We start from the raw sequence: 13,578 nt of genomic DNA, 5'->3' as shown, positions 1-13,578 counted from the left end.
GCTTCCCTACTGGGTGGGTATAAAGCTGATTTGTCAGCCCTGGGGTTCTTTCAGCTGGAGTGTTAGCAGTCCAGGCAGGTAGGAAAGGTACCCACTTAACTCTACCTGCCACATCAAGTTCACTGTCATGGAGACTCAGTTTATATAAAAGGGCGATTGTGTGGTTTAGGCCTGCGTACCTGAGGTCTTTTGGTAACCAGAATTGTATTCCTTGTGAGGGCTTTTTTGGTGGGAAGGGTGGGTGGAAAGAGACTCTTTCTTTCTTGGATAAGTACTCGCAGTATGTATGTCTCCATTAGCACTAGAATCCGTCAGCCCCATGCGCTTCTGCTTTTTTAATGCGAACAGAACAATAAAGGGGCTTCTGCGAGTTTGTGGTCTCTGTTTGCCTTCCCATTAGTTGTGGTCACACCTCAGCTTTACTTTGTTTTTTTCCTACAGTTATTTCCACTTGAGGTGTTCACTCTCCACCTCTTTCAGCATTTAATTTGTAATATTTTTCTATTATAACTCAAAGAACGTGTTTAGGAATACAAATCATTGCCTAAGGGTTCAAAATTAATTGCAGGCTTTTCAGCAAAAGTAGTCATATTCATATCATGATTTTTACCTTTCAAAGAAAGCACTACATTTCTTGATGATGTTATTCTCATGACCATCTTATATTGTCACCATTAAATCAACGAATTGTTATTGTGTACTTACTATTAGCCAGGTGCTGTACTGGTTGAGGGGGCTGGGGGAGGTGCAATGGTATAAAACACAGAGGTCTTTCACAGAACCTTCAGTATAGACCAACAATTGCCCAACAGAAATATAATGTGAGCTATATATGTAATTTAAATTTTTCTAGTAGCCACATTAAAAAAGTAAAAAGAAACTAATTTTAATAATATATTTAACTGAAATATGTTGAGAATATTGTTGTTTCAACATTTAACCAGGATAAAGTTACTTTTAGAATGGTTTGTATATTTTTTTTTGTACTAAGTCTTCAAAGTCTGGTGTGTATTTGATACTTAAATCACATTTCATTTGGGATTAGCCACATTTTAAGTACTCAAAGCCACTGTGGCTAATGGCTACTGTATTACACAACACGGGTTGTGTGAGTGTGTGTGTGTTTGTGTGTTTGAGAAAGAGAGAGAAAACAAACACAAGGTGGGGAGGAGTGGAGGCTCCAGAGGATAAGGTAGGCAATTTTTCGAGAGTCGGGTAAGTAGATGGGATGAGTACAACCTAGAAGCAGCATTTAGTCCAGTCCAAGGATCATGCTGGAGAAAAGATGTTTAGGCTGAGATCTGAAGAATTGCTCTAAGTTGCAAGGTTATTTAGTGGCAAAGTAGATTGCTGGAAGCGAGAAATTAAAAGGCTTAATTAGAATTTGCTCATGTGTTAGTGTGTGACTTGGAAGTAGGCTTCATTTTTTATGGTAAAAAAAAGAAAAGAATGGTTGATTTGCAGACCTCGTGGAATTAGTATAAGGTGCTAGCCATAGAAATGCTTTTCTAAGAACATTATAGATAAAAACGCAATGCCTTTGGAACTGAAAACTTTATTTGCTGTGTGTGTGCCCTGAGGTGCCTGGGACAAGATTTATTTCCAGTCTCAACAAAAGTCGGTCATCCTTGGCAAAAGGAAACTTATGAACTAAACAATGCAGCAGTTTTTGAACACAGCAGTTTTTTTGAATACAGCAGTTTTTATTTCTATTCTATGTCCTCGTGGAGGATCTTCTCATCAGTACGCCCCAGTCTCCTGGGTGGCAGAATATCACGCCCATCTCAGTCAGGTGTACACAGCGTGCTACTTGGGGAGTGTTAGGGGAAGAAGTATCTGTATTCTGGCCCATGAAAGATGATGAGGAAACAGAGAAGAGAATACAGCAGTTGTAATCTTTTTTTTTGAGCCTCATACGATGTGCCTGCAGTTTATAAAATCTAAGCCTCACCATAGCCCTAGGAGTCAGTCTGTCTTATCTCACTCTCTGTGCAGATTAGGAAATGGAGACTCAGATAAGTAGCATGTCTAAGGTCCTAATGCTAGGAAGTGGCAGAGCTGGGTTTTGAACCCAGTTCCCTCTGATGTTGAAGGTAGTAGAAGTCTTTTCTTTGAACTAGAATACCAGTTCATTCCAAGTGATTTCTAAAGACACTGAAAAAAGCTCCGCAGAGTCCCAAATTAGTTGCAAAATAGGAAAAGCCATCTCCTCTCTCCCTTCATGTTTGATATTGATAAGGAGGAGAGGGTTAAGTCAGGCAACTACAACTATTTTTTCATTGTTTTTTGTGCAGTTTCCAAATAGATCCTCTAAAGTGACCAAAATTATAGTCACTAATGAACTTACAGTGTGCCAAGGCCTGTTTTGAGACTTCACCACATGGAGTAACTCATCGAATCCCCACCGCAACTCCATGAAGCGGGTGCTGCCGATTTCATCCCTGCTTTACACATGACCTGGCCAGAGCCACCCACTGGGTGAGTGGCGGAGCCTGAACTCGAAGCCCGGTGGCCTGGCTCTTGGCTTCGTGCAGGTTGCCCCGCCTTGCCGCTGAACGCCAGTCCGGCCAGTGTCTCTAGTAGGATTAGGTGAAACTAAACAGGCTGCTGCAAGCAAATGTGTTTCTGTGGAGCCTTTGAAAATTCCTAGTTGAGTCGAAGTTCTCTCGAAGGTCTGACCCCCAAATCTTTTGGGGGAGGGCCTATAAAGAAAAGTCCTCATTGTCATCTTATTAGTCTTAAGTACTATAATAACCCGTTACAAACAAGAATCTAATCTCTCTGGCCAAGCATTCTGTTAGAGAAACGTACATGTTTTTATCCTGAGCAACCTGAACTAATGATCCAAAAGTGGGCTGAAGCATTACCATTCTAGGGCAGGTTGTAAGGACCCAGCGTTGGTTCAGTTCATCCAGCACACAGCTGCCCAGTCTGGTGGCCTTTTCCTTCCTCACTGCCCGGTGTCCCCTGAAAGCATCCTACCTGGTGGAAACAGATGCTGCCCAGTATTTCATGGGCAACTTGCTCATGGCAGCGGGAGGCAACCACTTAGCTTGGTGCCTCACTTTCCTGTGAGAAGCCCACTGTTGTGAAGGAGAGGGGCAGAGCTATCGGAAGGCCTGATTTGGGGTGTCTGCCACCCCGGCACTGCGTGGGTGTGCGCTTGAGCAAGTCACTCATTGTTTCTGAGCATCAATTTCCTTATTGCCCTTGATTCATAGGGATGGTGGTTTGCTTAACTAGTCTCCTTATTTGGCTCTAGAATGAGTATAATGTTTCTTCCCCCAATTACTACCCAGATTCTTGGGAGAAGCAAATGAGAATGTATTAGAAGACATTTTGCAAACTGTGAAGTACAAATATGCACTGCTATTAGCGTTCTTGGATTCTTCCCATCAACGGTGACAGCAATGACATCTGCTTTAGGTATGGTTGACACCTGTTTGAGGATGACTTCTCTTCTTAGGAAGACGGGGGAGTGCAGTTGAGAAAGGAGTATAGTCCAAGGGCAGAGGGCAAGGAGAATACGTCCCCCTAGGCATAGACCGTTCCTCAACCTCTGTACTGTTGACAATTTGGGGCTGGATCATTCCTTGATGTGGACCCCAGTGGGGGCTTCATGGCGTTGTGGTGAACAACATACCAGCCTCCACCCGCTAGATGCCAGTAGCACTCTCCCCTCATGGTGACAACCGGAAATTTCTCTGGGCACTGCCAGATGCCCTCTGGAGGGTAAAACTACAGTTGAGAACCACTGGCCTAGGGTTCTCCATTCACAATCTCCTGAGCCCTGTGTGATATGGAACTGAGCCATTATCAGAAGGTGGAATAAGGCTGAAAGGTTGAGAAGCATGGTTTTAGTTTGGAAGGGGCTGGAAGGTCAGACATCCTTGTGCTGCTAGATGCTGCTCTTTCCACAGTGGAGCCCCAGATGTGGCTGCCTTCAGAACCCATTCGTCTGTCCATTCACCGGTTCATCAGATCAGGTTATTGAATTCCTGCTATTGTCAAGGCACTGTGCTAGATCCTGTGGTGGGAAATAACGTGAAAGACAAGACCCTGCCGCCCAGATCGGTCACAGGCAGCCCGCAGAGAAGTCCTGCAGGAGGGAGCGTGCCGCAAGTGGCGCGGCTGTGGGCCTGGTGGACGCGTGGTTCCATGCTGGTGGCTTCTGTCTTCTTCACACCACCCCTTGAATATTTTTTCTTCTCAACATTACAGTTTTATTTCATTTTAAAGAAATAGATGCTTAAGGCACTGTTCTAAGTGCACACAAGAGTATTCTCGGATTCTTCTTTTCATAAATGCAAACTGTTAAGTCCATGGCCAAATGGCATTAAGAAAGTCTGTGACATTTAGACCTTCAGGGAATCCACCGAAGTCTTCCCCGTTGCCCCTGGCTTTGAAACCCACAGAGTCCTTTCTAACCTAGGAAGAGTTAAGACCCCCGCCCCATGACCGTGTACTGCTGCTTGGTCAGGAATTTTATCTTACATCTGTTTGGGTGGTGCTCTCAGATTCCATGGTATCCTGAAGTACTAAGAAAAATGTTTAAAAAATAAACTCAAAATATTTCCTGTCTTAGAAGCAATGTTGCTTTGTGCCCAAGTGCTTTTTTGTGGTGAAGGATTTGATTTTGCCCATGTCTCTGTGGTCAGCGTTAGTACCGTGTGGCTGTGAAGGACGCTGACCAAGAGGGGCCATCAGCCATCGTCAGACAGGGTTTCTGCAGGATGACCTTCGTTATCTCTCCCAGATAGTGTTTTAGGAGAAAACAAGAATCATTTTTGACCAGCAGAGTGTCAGAGAGTGTTTCCCTTTGTGATGTGTTTCATCACCTTTTATTCAGAGATGATCGCTTCATGTGCCCATCTCTGGGCCTGGCTTTTGGGACACAGCAGGGAACAAGGCAGACACAACCCCTGCTTCAAGGTCAATCAGAAAAGTAAGCAAACAAATGAAAAAATTTTAGGTACTGATCAACGTGATAAAATAAAACAGGGTAATGTGACAGAGGGTGCCAGGGAGTTTGATGGTCAGGGAAGACCTCCCTGGGAGCTGTTATCACGTATGAGACCTAAGTGACAAGCAGCCACCCAGGTGGATGATGGGGCATGAAAATCCACAGCAGAGGGAAATAGCAACGGTGTCCAAGGCCCAAGGATGGCTGGGACCAATTCTCTTCTTTTAGAGCCATAGAACATTCCCACGTTGCATTTACAGACTTTTTCCTTGATCTATCCTTACTTCTCACCAGGTGGTGATAACTTCACTCCCCCTGTGTTCTTGCTTCTGGCTTGAGTGCAGACTTTCCATGAATTCCCTGGTCACAGCCACTTTGTCCCAGGTGCATGCTCTGCTCTTCCCTGGCCTCCCCCGTGAGCCAAGAGGAGCCAGGAGCCTGCTGGGAAAGTATTCCATTTCATTTTCCCTTTCTCTGTACTTAGGGATTACCAGCAACAATAATATCGGGGAAGTCAACCAGTCAAATTTTTTGAGTTTTAAGTTTGAACTGAGGCTGACTGGTGTAGAAGTTTAAATATTTACGGGCTTTTTATTCTCCTTGAAAACAAAAATGTAATTTCTCTCCCTGGCAATGGCCAGTTCTCCAGCCTTCCTGGATCTTGTTTTGTAATTTTATATGGAAGAAACTACAGAAACTGGGATTGAGCAATTTGCTTTCTATTTCCAGCCCCTGAATCTGTAGCTTATTCTCCTGGTCTGGAAAATGGAGTTAAAAGTTTACTGGCACAACTCCGTCCTCTCCTTATAATTAAAATATTTAAGTGAATGTAAAATGTGCATCTTAAATGGTTTTTGGTAAGTTGCCTCCTTGATTTTGCTAAGTTCAGACCTCTGTCCTTGCCCGCGCTCTGCCCCGGGGTCTCTTCTGGGAGTCGCTCTCCTTTTTTTTTTTTTATTATTTTTTTTTTTTATTGAGGATTCTTTTTTTTTTTTTAATTTATTTATTTATTTATTTTTGGCTGTGTTGGGTCTTCGTTTCTGTGCGAGGGCTTTCTCTAGTTGTGGCAAGCGGGAGCCACTCTTCGTCGTAGTGTGCGGGCCTCTCACTATCTCGGCCTCTCTTGTTGCGGAGCACAGGCTCCAGACGCGCAGGGTCAGTAATTGTGGCTCACGGGCCCAGTTGCTCCGCGGCATGTGGGATCCTCCCAGACCGGGGCTCGAACCCGTGTCCCCTGCATTAGCAGGCAGATTCTCAATCACTGCGCCACCAGGGAAGCCCCTGGGAGTCGCTCTCCTTTAACACCAGCCCCAGAGCCACTGGCCCTGAACAGAAAACTTCCCAGAGCAGAAAGGGGCAAAGCTTGATCTCTCAGGCCTCACTCATCATGGTTTTCCATCTTTCTCTTCCTTGCTTGGCCCCCTCCCACCTGACTCACGTTGTCTATTTGTTCATTCGTTTGTTGAAGAAACATTTGCTTAAGTATCTACCAATCAGTGGAGAACCACTGAAGTTTAGAGAAAACATACTCACAAATATGATGCAGGCAGCAGATAGAGGTCATAAACTAGATGTCTATGGGTCATACTCAGCCTACAGATATTTTATTTATCACAGTATTTAAGGTTTTAAAAATATATAGTTGACAGTATTTGAAAATTGGGCTGTTTCCCGTAAAACCCAGATGTTGGAATTGGGGATCCTGGCCTGCATCTCTGCATCATCACCTCGGCCAGGCATGGGGCGGAGGCTACAGACATAGAAACCTCCATCCTTGAAGGTCTCTCTTGCTGAGGTGTCGAATTTCTGATAGCTACTTGGAGCCCTAAGGAGATTTTAATCTGAAGTCATGTGATCAACTTTGCACCTTGAAGGAGGCTTGAGGAATCCTTTGGAGGAACCAGTCCAGAGGTAGGGAGGTCTCTACGAGCTGTTGCAGTAGGTCAGGCGGGAGCTGAACAAAGGCACTGCAGCAGGTCCCGGGGGAGCAGACTAATTGGGGATCAGTGGAGGAGTGGAAGTAAGTGCTGACTGAGGCAGGAGGGGTGTCCAGAGGAGGAAGGGGTCTCCTGTTGGTTCCTGGCGTGCCGGTGGGTAGGGCTTTGCTAGTCTATGACTTGCTTGAAGGTCTGTGCAGTTCATTTGCATTTGTGCATTTTTCTGGGTTGAAAGGCCAACATCAGGGTTCCTGGTTGTAAGCAACAGAATCCAAACGTGGCTGCTTTAGGTAGAATAGGTCAGAAGGCTGGGAAGTCTGGAGAACCAGATTTAGGCTACTCTGCCAGGAGCAGATCCTAGAACTGGTCTGGTGAGAGCATTTCTGCGGCTGCCCCAAAATGCTACTGCTGCCGCCAGTGGGTCCTGCATGTTCCACCTGCCCTGCTGCAAGAGAGGGTGCTCTGAGTCATCTCTGGCTTCTAGTCTGGAGGAGCTGTGGAGACGTGTTGCACTTAGGTCCCATGTCCCTGCTATAGCAGGAAGGCAGATGGGAGTGGGGATCTGATGTAGGAAGAGCTGGGCTCTGCTTCCCACTAAGACTCCAGAGTGGGGATGGGGATTCTCCAAACACAGGAAAGGCCTTCAGAGGCTAGGAAACCAATAAACTCACTGTCAGTTACGGGGTTTATAATTTTCGAACATACCCATGGGGTGAGGGACCCCAAAGAGTGAGCATCTCTTCCCTGTTTAGAGAGAGTATTGGGAGCAGAGCAGGTGATATTCCAAGGTGGAACCAGTAGGGGATATTGGGCATATCTGGAACCAGTAGGGGATATCTGGCTTGACTGGAGATTGAAGAGAAGTGGGGAAACCTTTAGAGGTAGGAAGCCATGTTGAAATTTTCAGTTCATTTTCAGTTTTGGCCTTCATTTTCTTGGGAAAGGGTTTGCCAGCAAACATTTTGACCTAGAAAATGACCCAATGAGGATCTGTCTTTCAGAAATTAATTTGATGAGACAGAGAGAGAAGTTCAGTGGCTACTGCTCTAGCCTCTGAGGTTCTGGTCTGGGATCCTTGGCCTCACAACCAAGAGGCAAGGGCCGTGATGGGACTTGTTAGCCCACTGAGGGGTGCCCTGCTGGGAGTGGGCTCCACGTTTTTCATTCTGGGTGACGGGGAGAAGGTGACACCATGAGGGGGCAGGTGGGATCGATAGTGGGGGTGGGAGGGTAACGGGATGCAGGGTGTGGAAGACGCCCTGGAGGTGAGTTCCAAGGGATGGATTCAAGGATCATAAAATCAGTTCGAGAGCAGTAGAGCCCAGAGGTGAGCTAATCTCATGCCCCTGTTTTATTTTATTTGAAAATAATATGAAATATATTCACTTATGTTTAGTAGAGAAGGTAGTAGAAGTACAAAGAAGAAAAGCAAAAATGGGCCATAATCTTTTCCCCAAATAACCCCACTTGACTTTCTGGAAAAGCTCAATTGAAGTAATGCATGTGCACGATATGGAAAAGTGCGAACGGAAATATAAAAATGGTCTTTCCAGACCTCCCAGCCTCGAGTGTCCCCTTCACAGAGGTGAGCACAATAAGGAAGGCATTCCTTTATATTTATCATGATCTTTCCAAGGTACAGTAAATAGAAATACTTCTTTCTAACAGCCCCACACACCTAGCGTCTCAGTGGCACTTAACCTAGAGCCTGAACACTTGCAGTGGCTTCGCCTCCTCTGTGCCTTCCGTCTCACCTCCTTCCTGCTTGCTCCCAGGAGAGACTGGCCTTCTTTCCCAGGGCTGGCCGTCTCCACCGCTCCCCTGCCTGTCCTTCCTCTCTCCCAGTCCACTTCTGTTGGACATCAGGGCCCCTGAGTGTCATCGCCTCCTGAAAGTCCTCGGGGACCCCAGAATGGTCAAGGCGCCTCTTCCCTCCCTAGGCAAGCATCTCAGCAAGGGAAGTGGGAAACTGGCAGGGCCATGTCTCTTGGGCACACTGTATCCCGAGTGCCCAGAGGGTACCCGTGTGTGACAGGAACTCAGTAAACCATTCAGCCACTGTAATACATTCTGTGACTTTGGGGAAGCAGACATGCTGCATGACTATGTTGTGGTCCACTGTAACTGTCAACTGTATGAATTGGGAGACTTCTGTGGTCAATGTTAGGAAAGAAAAATAATTTTGACACATTCGAAATGGCAAGGGAGATTTTATTCAAGACCATTACAAGTGGGAGAAGGAGCTCCACTCCCAGTGCAACCGGGGCAGGTGAGGGAGTGGATGGAAATCACTGATGGAACTTGATCAGATGCCAAGGGTGGAGGAGGAGGAGCTTGGCTGACACCAAGAGCGGCTGGGCGCTCGGCAACTGGCTCAGCAGGATTCTTGGCTAAATCTGGCCAAGGACCAGCCAGGTGGAGAAGACTCGAAGTTCAGTCGGGGAGGAAGTCTGTGTCCCCATCAGCCAAAGGAGCTGGGTGATGATTTTGCCCTTGAGTATCTAATAAAGATAGGAGAGACCCTGGAGAACCGCAGATGACACGTGAAAAAGCTCTATGCAGGCAAGAGCTGCCAGAGAGCGTCAGTTCGAGGCGTCTCCCAGGTGAACTTGCATTGTTCTTACGTTGTTTTAAAACAGGAATGGTGAACTATTTACTCCACCCTTCCTCCCGGGAGAATCCCAAAGACTGATTATGTTTCAAGAAAGACCTGTCAAGTGTTTTAGTTCCTTGGCAGTTTTACGTTTCCTGGTTCCAGGGCTAACCCCGCCCACCTCAGTGCTGTGACTTTCTCAGTCCCCTGGGGCACTCTCCAAGCCAACTTTGCCTCCCAGGGTACTGAGTCAGCCAGAGTGAGCACATGTCTCCATGACGACGATGTCACTTCTGGATTTTGCCTTTTGTCCTAGATTATTAATAGTACCTCTTTTCACTCTCACAAGTGCCCTACTTTGGTCGATTAGTTCTGTGGTCCCGCATGACAGACGCTGACCCAGTACTGCTGTGTCCCAGTAGCTCCCCACTGACTTTTTAGCAGGCAGCTGGTTGTCAGGAAGATGCTTGAAGGAATCCAAGCACGTAAAGGACGTTACTACCTGCTGCTTTCAGCCTTCTTAGTGCAAGTGGAGAAAACAGTAGGGAGTGTGAAGCAGATGGGGCTGAGAGGTGTGTGTAGCAGTGGCGCTGACGAGGGTGTCGCCAGGGCACCAGGGGTTGCCGTGAAGAGTCACCAAGGCCAGTGTGCTCTATGCACTTGGAAATCATACAGGTGGTGTAGCTTCCAAAGCAGTGTCCATATTTGGATTTCAGAGTTCCCATACAGAGTATTGGCAGGACAGGAATTAGCTTCGTGTTTTGCAAAGCGGGGGGTGCTTTAGGGTGAGAATTACAGTCACCCATTCCCATCTCAGGTCTACTGAATCATTCTGTGTGGAGCCTGGGGCTGGGGGCTTCCCAGAAATCTGAAGTTTTAATAGATTCTGCTGGTTCCGGTGGATAGTCGGGCTTGAGAAGCACTGCCTTAGAAGTAGATGTTTTGCAGCAAATGTATGTTCTTATTAACATGCATGTTTAGACAGTTCTTTCATTCATTTAGCAACTCTTTATTGAACGGTAATCACGGGCCAAGCCCTGGGCCAGGAGCTGGGTGTGCAGCCCAGCGGAGGGGACAGACCTCCGCCTAGTAATGTACGTGACAGCATCACTGCAAGGGGAAGACGGTGGGCGCTGAAGCAGGGGTCACCCCAGACACGGGGCTCAGGACAGGCCTCCCCAGGGCATGAGTCGGAGCTGGGGCCTGAAGGATGGGGAGAGCGGGAGTAGAGCTGCATGCGCGAAACCTCAGACTGCAGAGGGCGGGATTGCTGGAGCTGAGAGAGAAGTGGGAGAGGGGGAAGCGGGGGGCGGGCAGGCAGGACGGGTGGAGGGGATGCTGGCAGCGCTTGGTTTGGGGCTGGACTCAGAAAGCCGGCGAACACCGCGAGCCCTGGAGACAAGGATGCCTTGTCGTCCACGCTGTCCGTCTGGGAAGGTGCTGGGAGGCGGGTGTGGTGGGCACAGGCCGGGGCTGTGCTCCCACCTCCGGGAGGGCCCCGCCTCTGTGCCAGATGCCGTCAGCCGCGGGCCTGTAACACTCGCGTCTGGTCTGTGTCTCCCCCTAGATCCTGCCTGGCCTGTACATCGGCAACTTCAAAGGTGAGTCCTCCCTTTTTATTATTGTGGTAAAATATGCAAACTATTAAATATGCCATTTTAACCTCTTTTTAAGCGTGCAGATCAGTGGCATTAAGTACATTCACACCATTGTGCAGCCATCACCACCATCCGTCCGCAGAACTCTTTCATTTTCCCAACTGAATCTGTCTCCATTGGACACTGACTCCCCATCCCCCAACCCAGCCCCTGGAAGCCACACCCCTACTTTCAGTCTGTGAATCTGACGGCTCTAGGGACCTCGTCTGAGTGGAGTCATGCAGTATTAGTCCTTTTGTGACTGACTTATTTCACTGAGCATAACAAGGTTGATTCATTTTTGTAGCCTGCGTCAGAATTTCCTTCCTGTGTAAGGCTGAATAATGTTCCAATGTATGGACGAACCGCACTGTGTGTGTCCATCACCTGTGGATGGACACTTGGATGTCCCCGCTAGTGGTGAGCTCACTCTTTTAAAGGTTACCTTTAGGCTCTCATGCACGATGGAGTCCAGGCGTAGACGTCAGTTCATCCAGAGTCTGGTCTGGGCGTGGCCACCACTGTGCTCTGGTCCTGGTACCCCGACGCCTTGGCCACTGGCTGGCAGAGCGGCCTGGAGCCCTGCGGATTCCACCTTGACCTCTGACCTTCTTTTTAACTCTGCTCGCTTGCTGGAGCTTTATTACCAAAAGGAGATGGCTAAAAGGCACGTTTAGCGGCCATGTAACTTGTGTATCATCTTTATCACTTTTATTTTCTAGTTATTAATACATTTTCAGAGACCCAATATTTTAATTACCTGGGGAAAACAAGTGGCAGTTTCATCTCTAGCAGATTATTCTTACCCTGTGTTGACTTTTCTGCTTACACATGTCTCTGCAGCTTGTTGACTATCTGTTGATAGGCTGTCTGCTACTGACCTTTTATTTTTAGCTCATTTGTCTCAAAATGCTCTGTAGATGCAAAGGTGAGTAGAAACCCACGGAGCAAAGTGCATGCGGAGGGGAGGGGCTGGTCCCCGCGATGTGAGGCGTTTGAGTGTGTGGGACGGAGAGCCCGGTCTCGCTCGCGCTGGAGCTGGTCTGTGCGTCGTCCGTGGACTGGGCCCGGGGAACGTGCAGAAACAAGTCTCCTGTTTGGGTGGAGAGGACCCTCCTCACCACGCCTCCCTCCCCAGACGAATAAGAACACACTCCTGTCTGTTTTCTGGTTGTTGCTTGAGTCTGTGAGTTCAGGTTCACATCGATTGTTAAAACAGTCTCAATGACTTCTCTGCGTGATGTTCATTTCCTTTTCCCCCTGGGCTCCGAGGGCAGCTAACTGGCCTCAGAGAACTCAGCGCAGTGAGCTGACAGCTGCTGATTGCTGCTAGAACATGTTAAAAATAGTCCTGGAGTTCCTAAATTAGTAAGCTCTGTAGTTCTGAAAAAGCAGCGAGTGCTTTGTGGCAGGTAGGCGAGAGGTGCTAGAATGCATGAACATCTTTATGGTTATTTAATGAATTATTATTAGCGCTTTCATGGGGAGAGGGGAATGTCTTTGTTTTTGAAAACAACAGAATTTAGGATAAATTCTTGGAAGTAGAATTGCTGGGTGAATATTTTTACAAATCAAAAATTGTAATAAATACCAACCAAATTCAATACTTCTGCCAACAGTTTCCAGCACGCTCACAGATGGTGCCAGGCTGCTGCTTGCCAGACCTCGGTTTGAGCAGCAAAGGACTAAGTTCTCCTAAGATTTCGTGCTCGGGAAGAGCTTGTGCACGTGCACGTGGGCTAGCTGATGACCCCACGGCAGACCTTCCAGCTGCATTCACACTCATTACCACGGTGCCCATGGCTCTAGACAGCCATCCACCAATAACTTGTAGTCCTGAAGAATAAATGGCATCATCCCAATAGTGTTGGCTGAGCGCTTATGCACGTCAATGGGCGGACAGAGCCTGTGCTTATGGGAGAGAGTAATCCCAAGGTGGCGTATGCATGCGGACGGGGCTGCGAGAGAATAGAAAGGAGCACAGAGCCGAAGGGGCAGAAGCATCTCCAGGAGTCACTTCTGTTTTCTTTGGGGCCCAACAGTCAGTTTTCTCACTTGTGGTATCAAGGGTGGCTGTATTCAAAAACAAATAATTTTATCCCCAAACCACCTTTTTTGTTGTTGTTTATCTTAATCTGTGTTACAAAAGTATATTTATGGGGTGATGAAAATACTCTAAAGCTAGACTGTGGTGATGGTTAAACAATTCTGAATATACTAAAACCCATTGAATTGTACGCTTTAAAAGGGTGAATTTTATGGTATGTGAATTACCTCAATAACACTGTTTTTTAAAAAAGGAAAACACGTATATTTAAACAGTCTTTGAAATTCAAGTCCTGGGCGGAGTCAGAATCTGGAAGAGCCCGGCCTGGAGCACCTTGCGCTGCTCTGGAGACCCCCCCCCCCCCCGCCCGGCTGCCCCACCTTGTCCGGGCGCCAGAAGCG

The 13,578-nt window shown here is 47.4% G+C and overlaps 1 protein-coding gene across 3 annotated transcripts in view; it reads left to right on the top strand.

Moving 5' to 3' along the window:
• The window catches only part of DUSP22 (dual specificity phosphatase 22), a 47,285-nt gene that overhangs the window by 1,044 nt on the left and 32,663 nt on the right, over window positions 1-13,578 (top strand). For all 3 annotated transcript variants that reach the window (XM_082346630.1, XM_082346631.1, XM_082346629.1), the window contains exon 2: window positions 11,061-11,094. In XM_082346630.1, coding sequence (XP_082202756.1) covers window positions 11,061-11,094 — 34 coding nt within the window. The remainder of the gene's footprint in view (window positions 1-11,060; window positions 11,095-13,578) is intronic.

This window comes from Balaenoptera borealis (genome assembly GCF_965194805.1).
Source record: "Balaenoptera borealis genome assembly, chromosome: 12".
Taxonomy (NCBI): Eukaryota; Metazoa; Chordata; class Mammalia; order Artiodactyla; family Balaenopteridae; genus Balaenoptera; species Balaenoptera borealis.
This window is presented reverse-complemented; position numbering and strand designations above follow the sequence as displayed.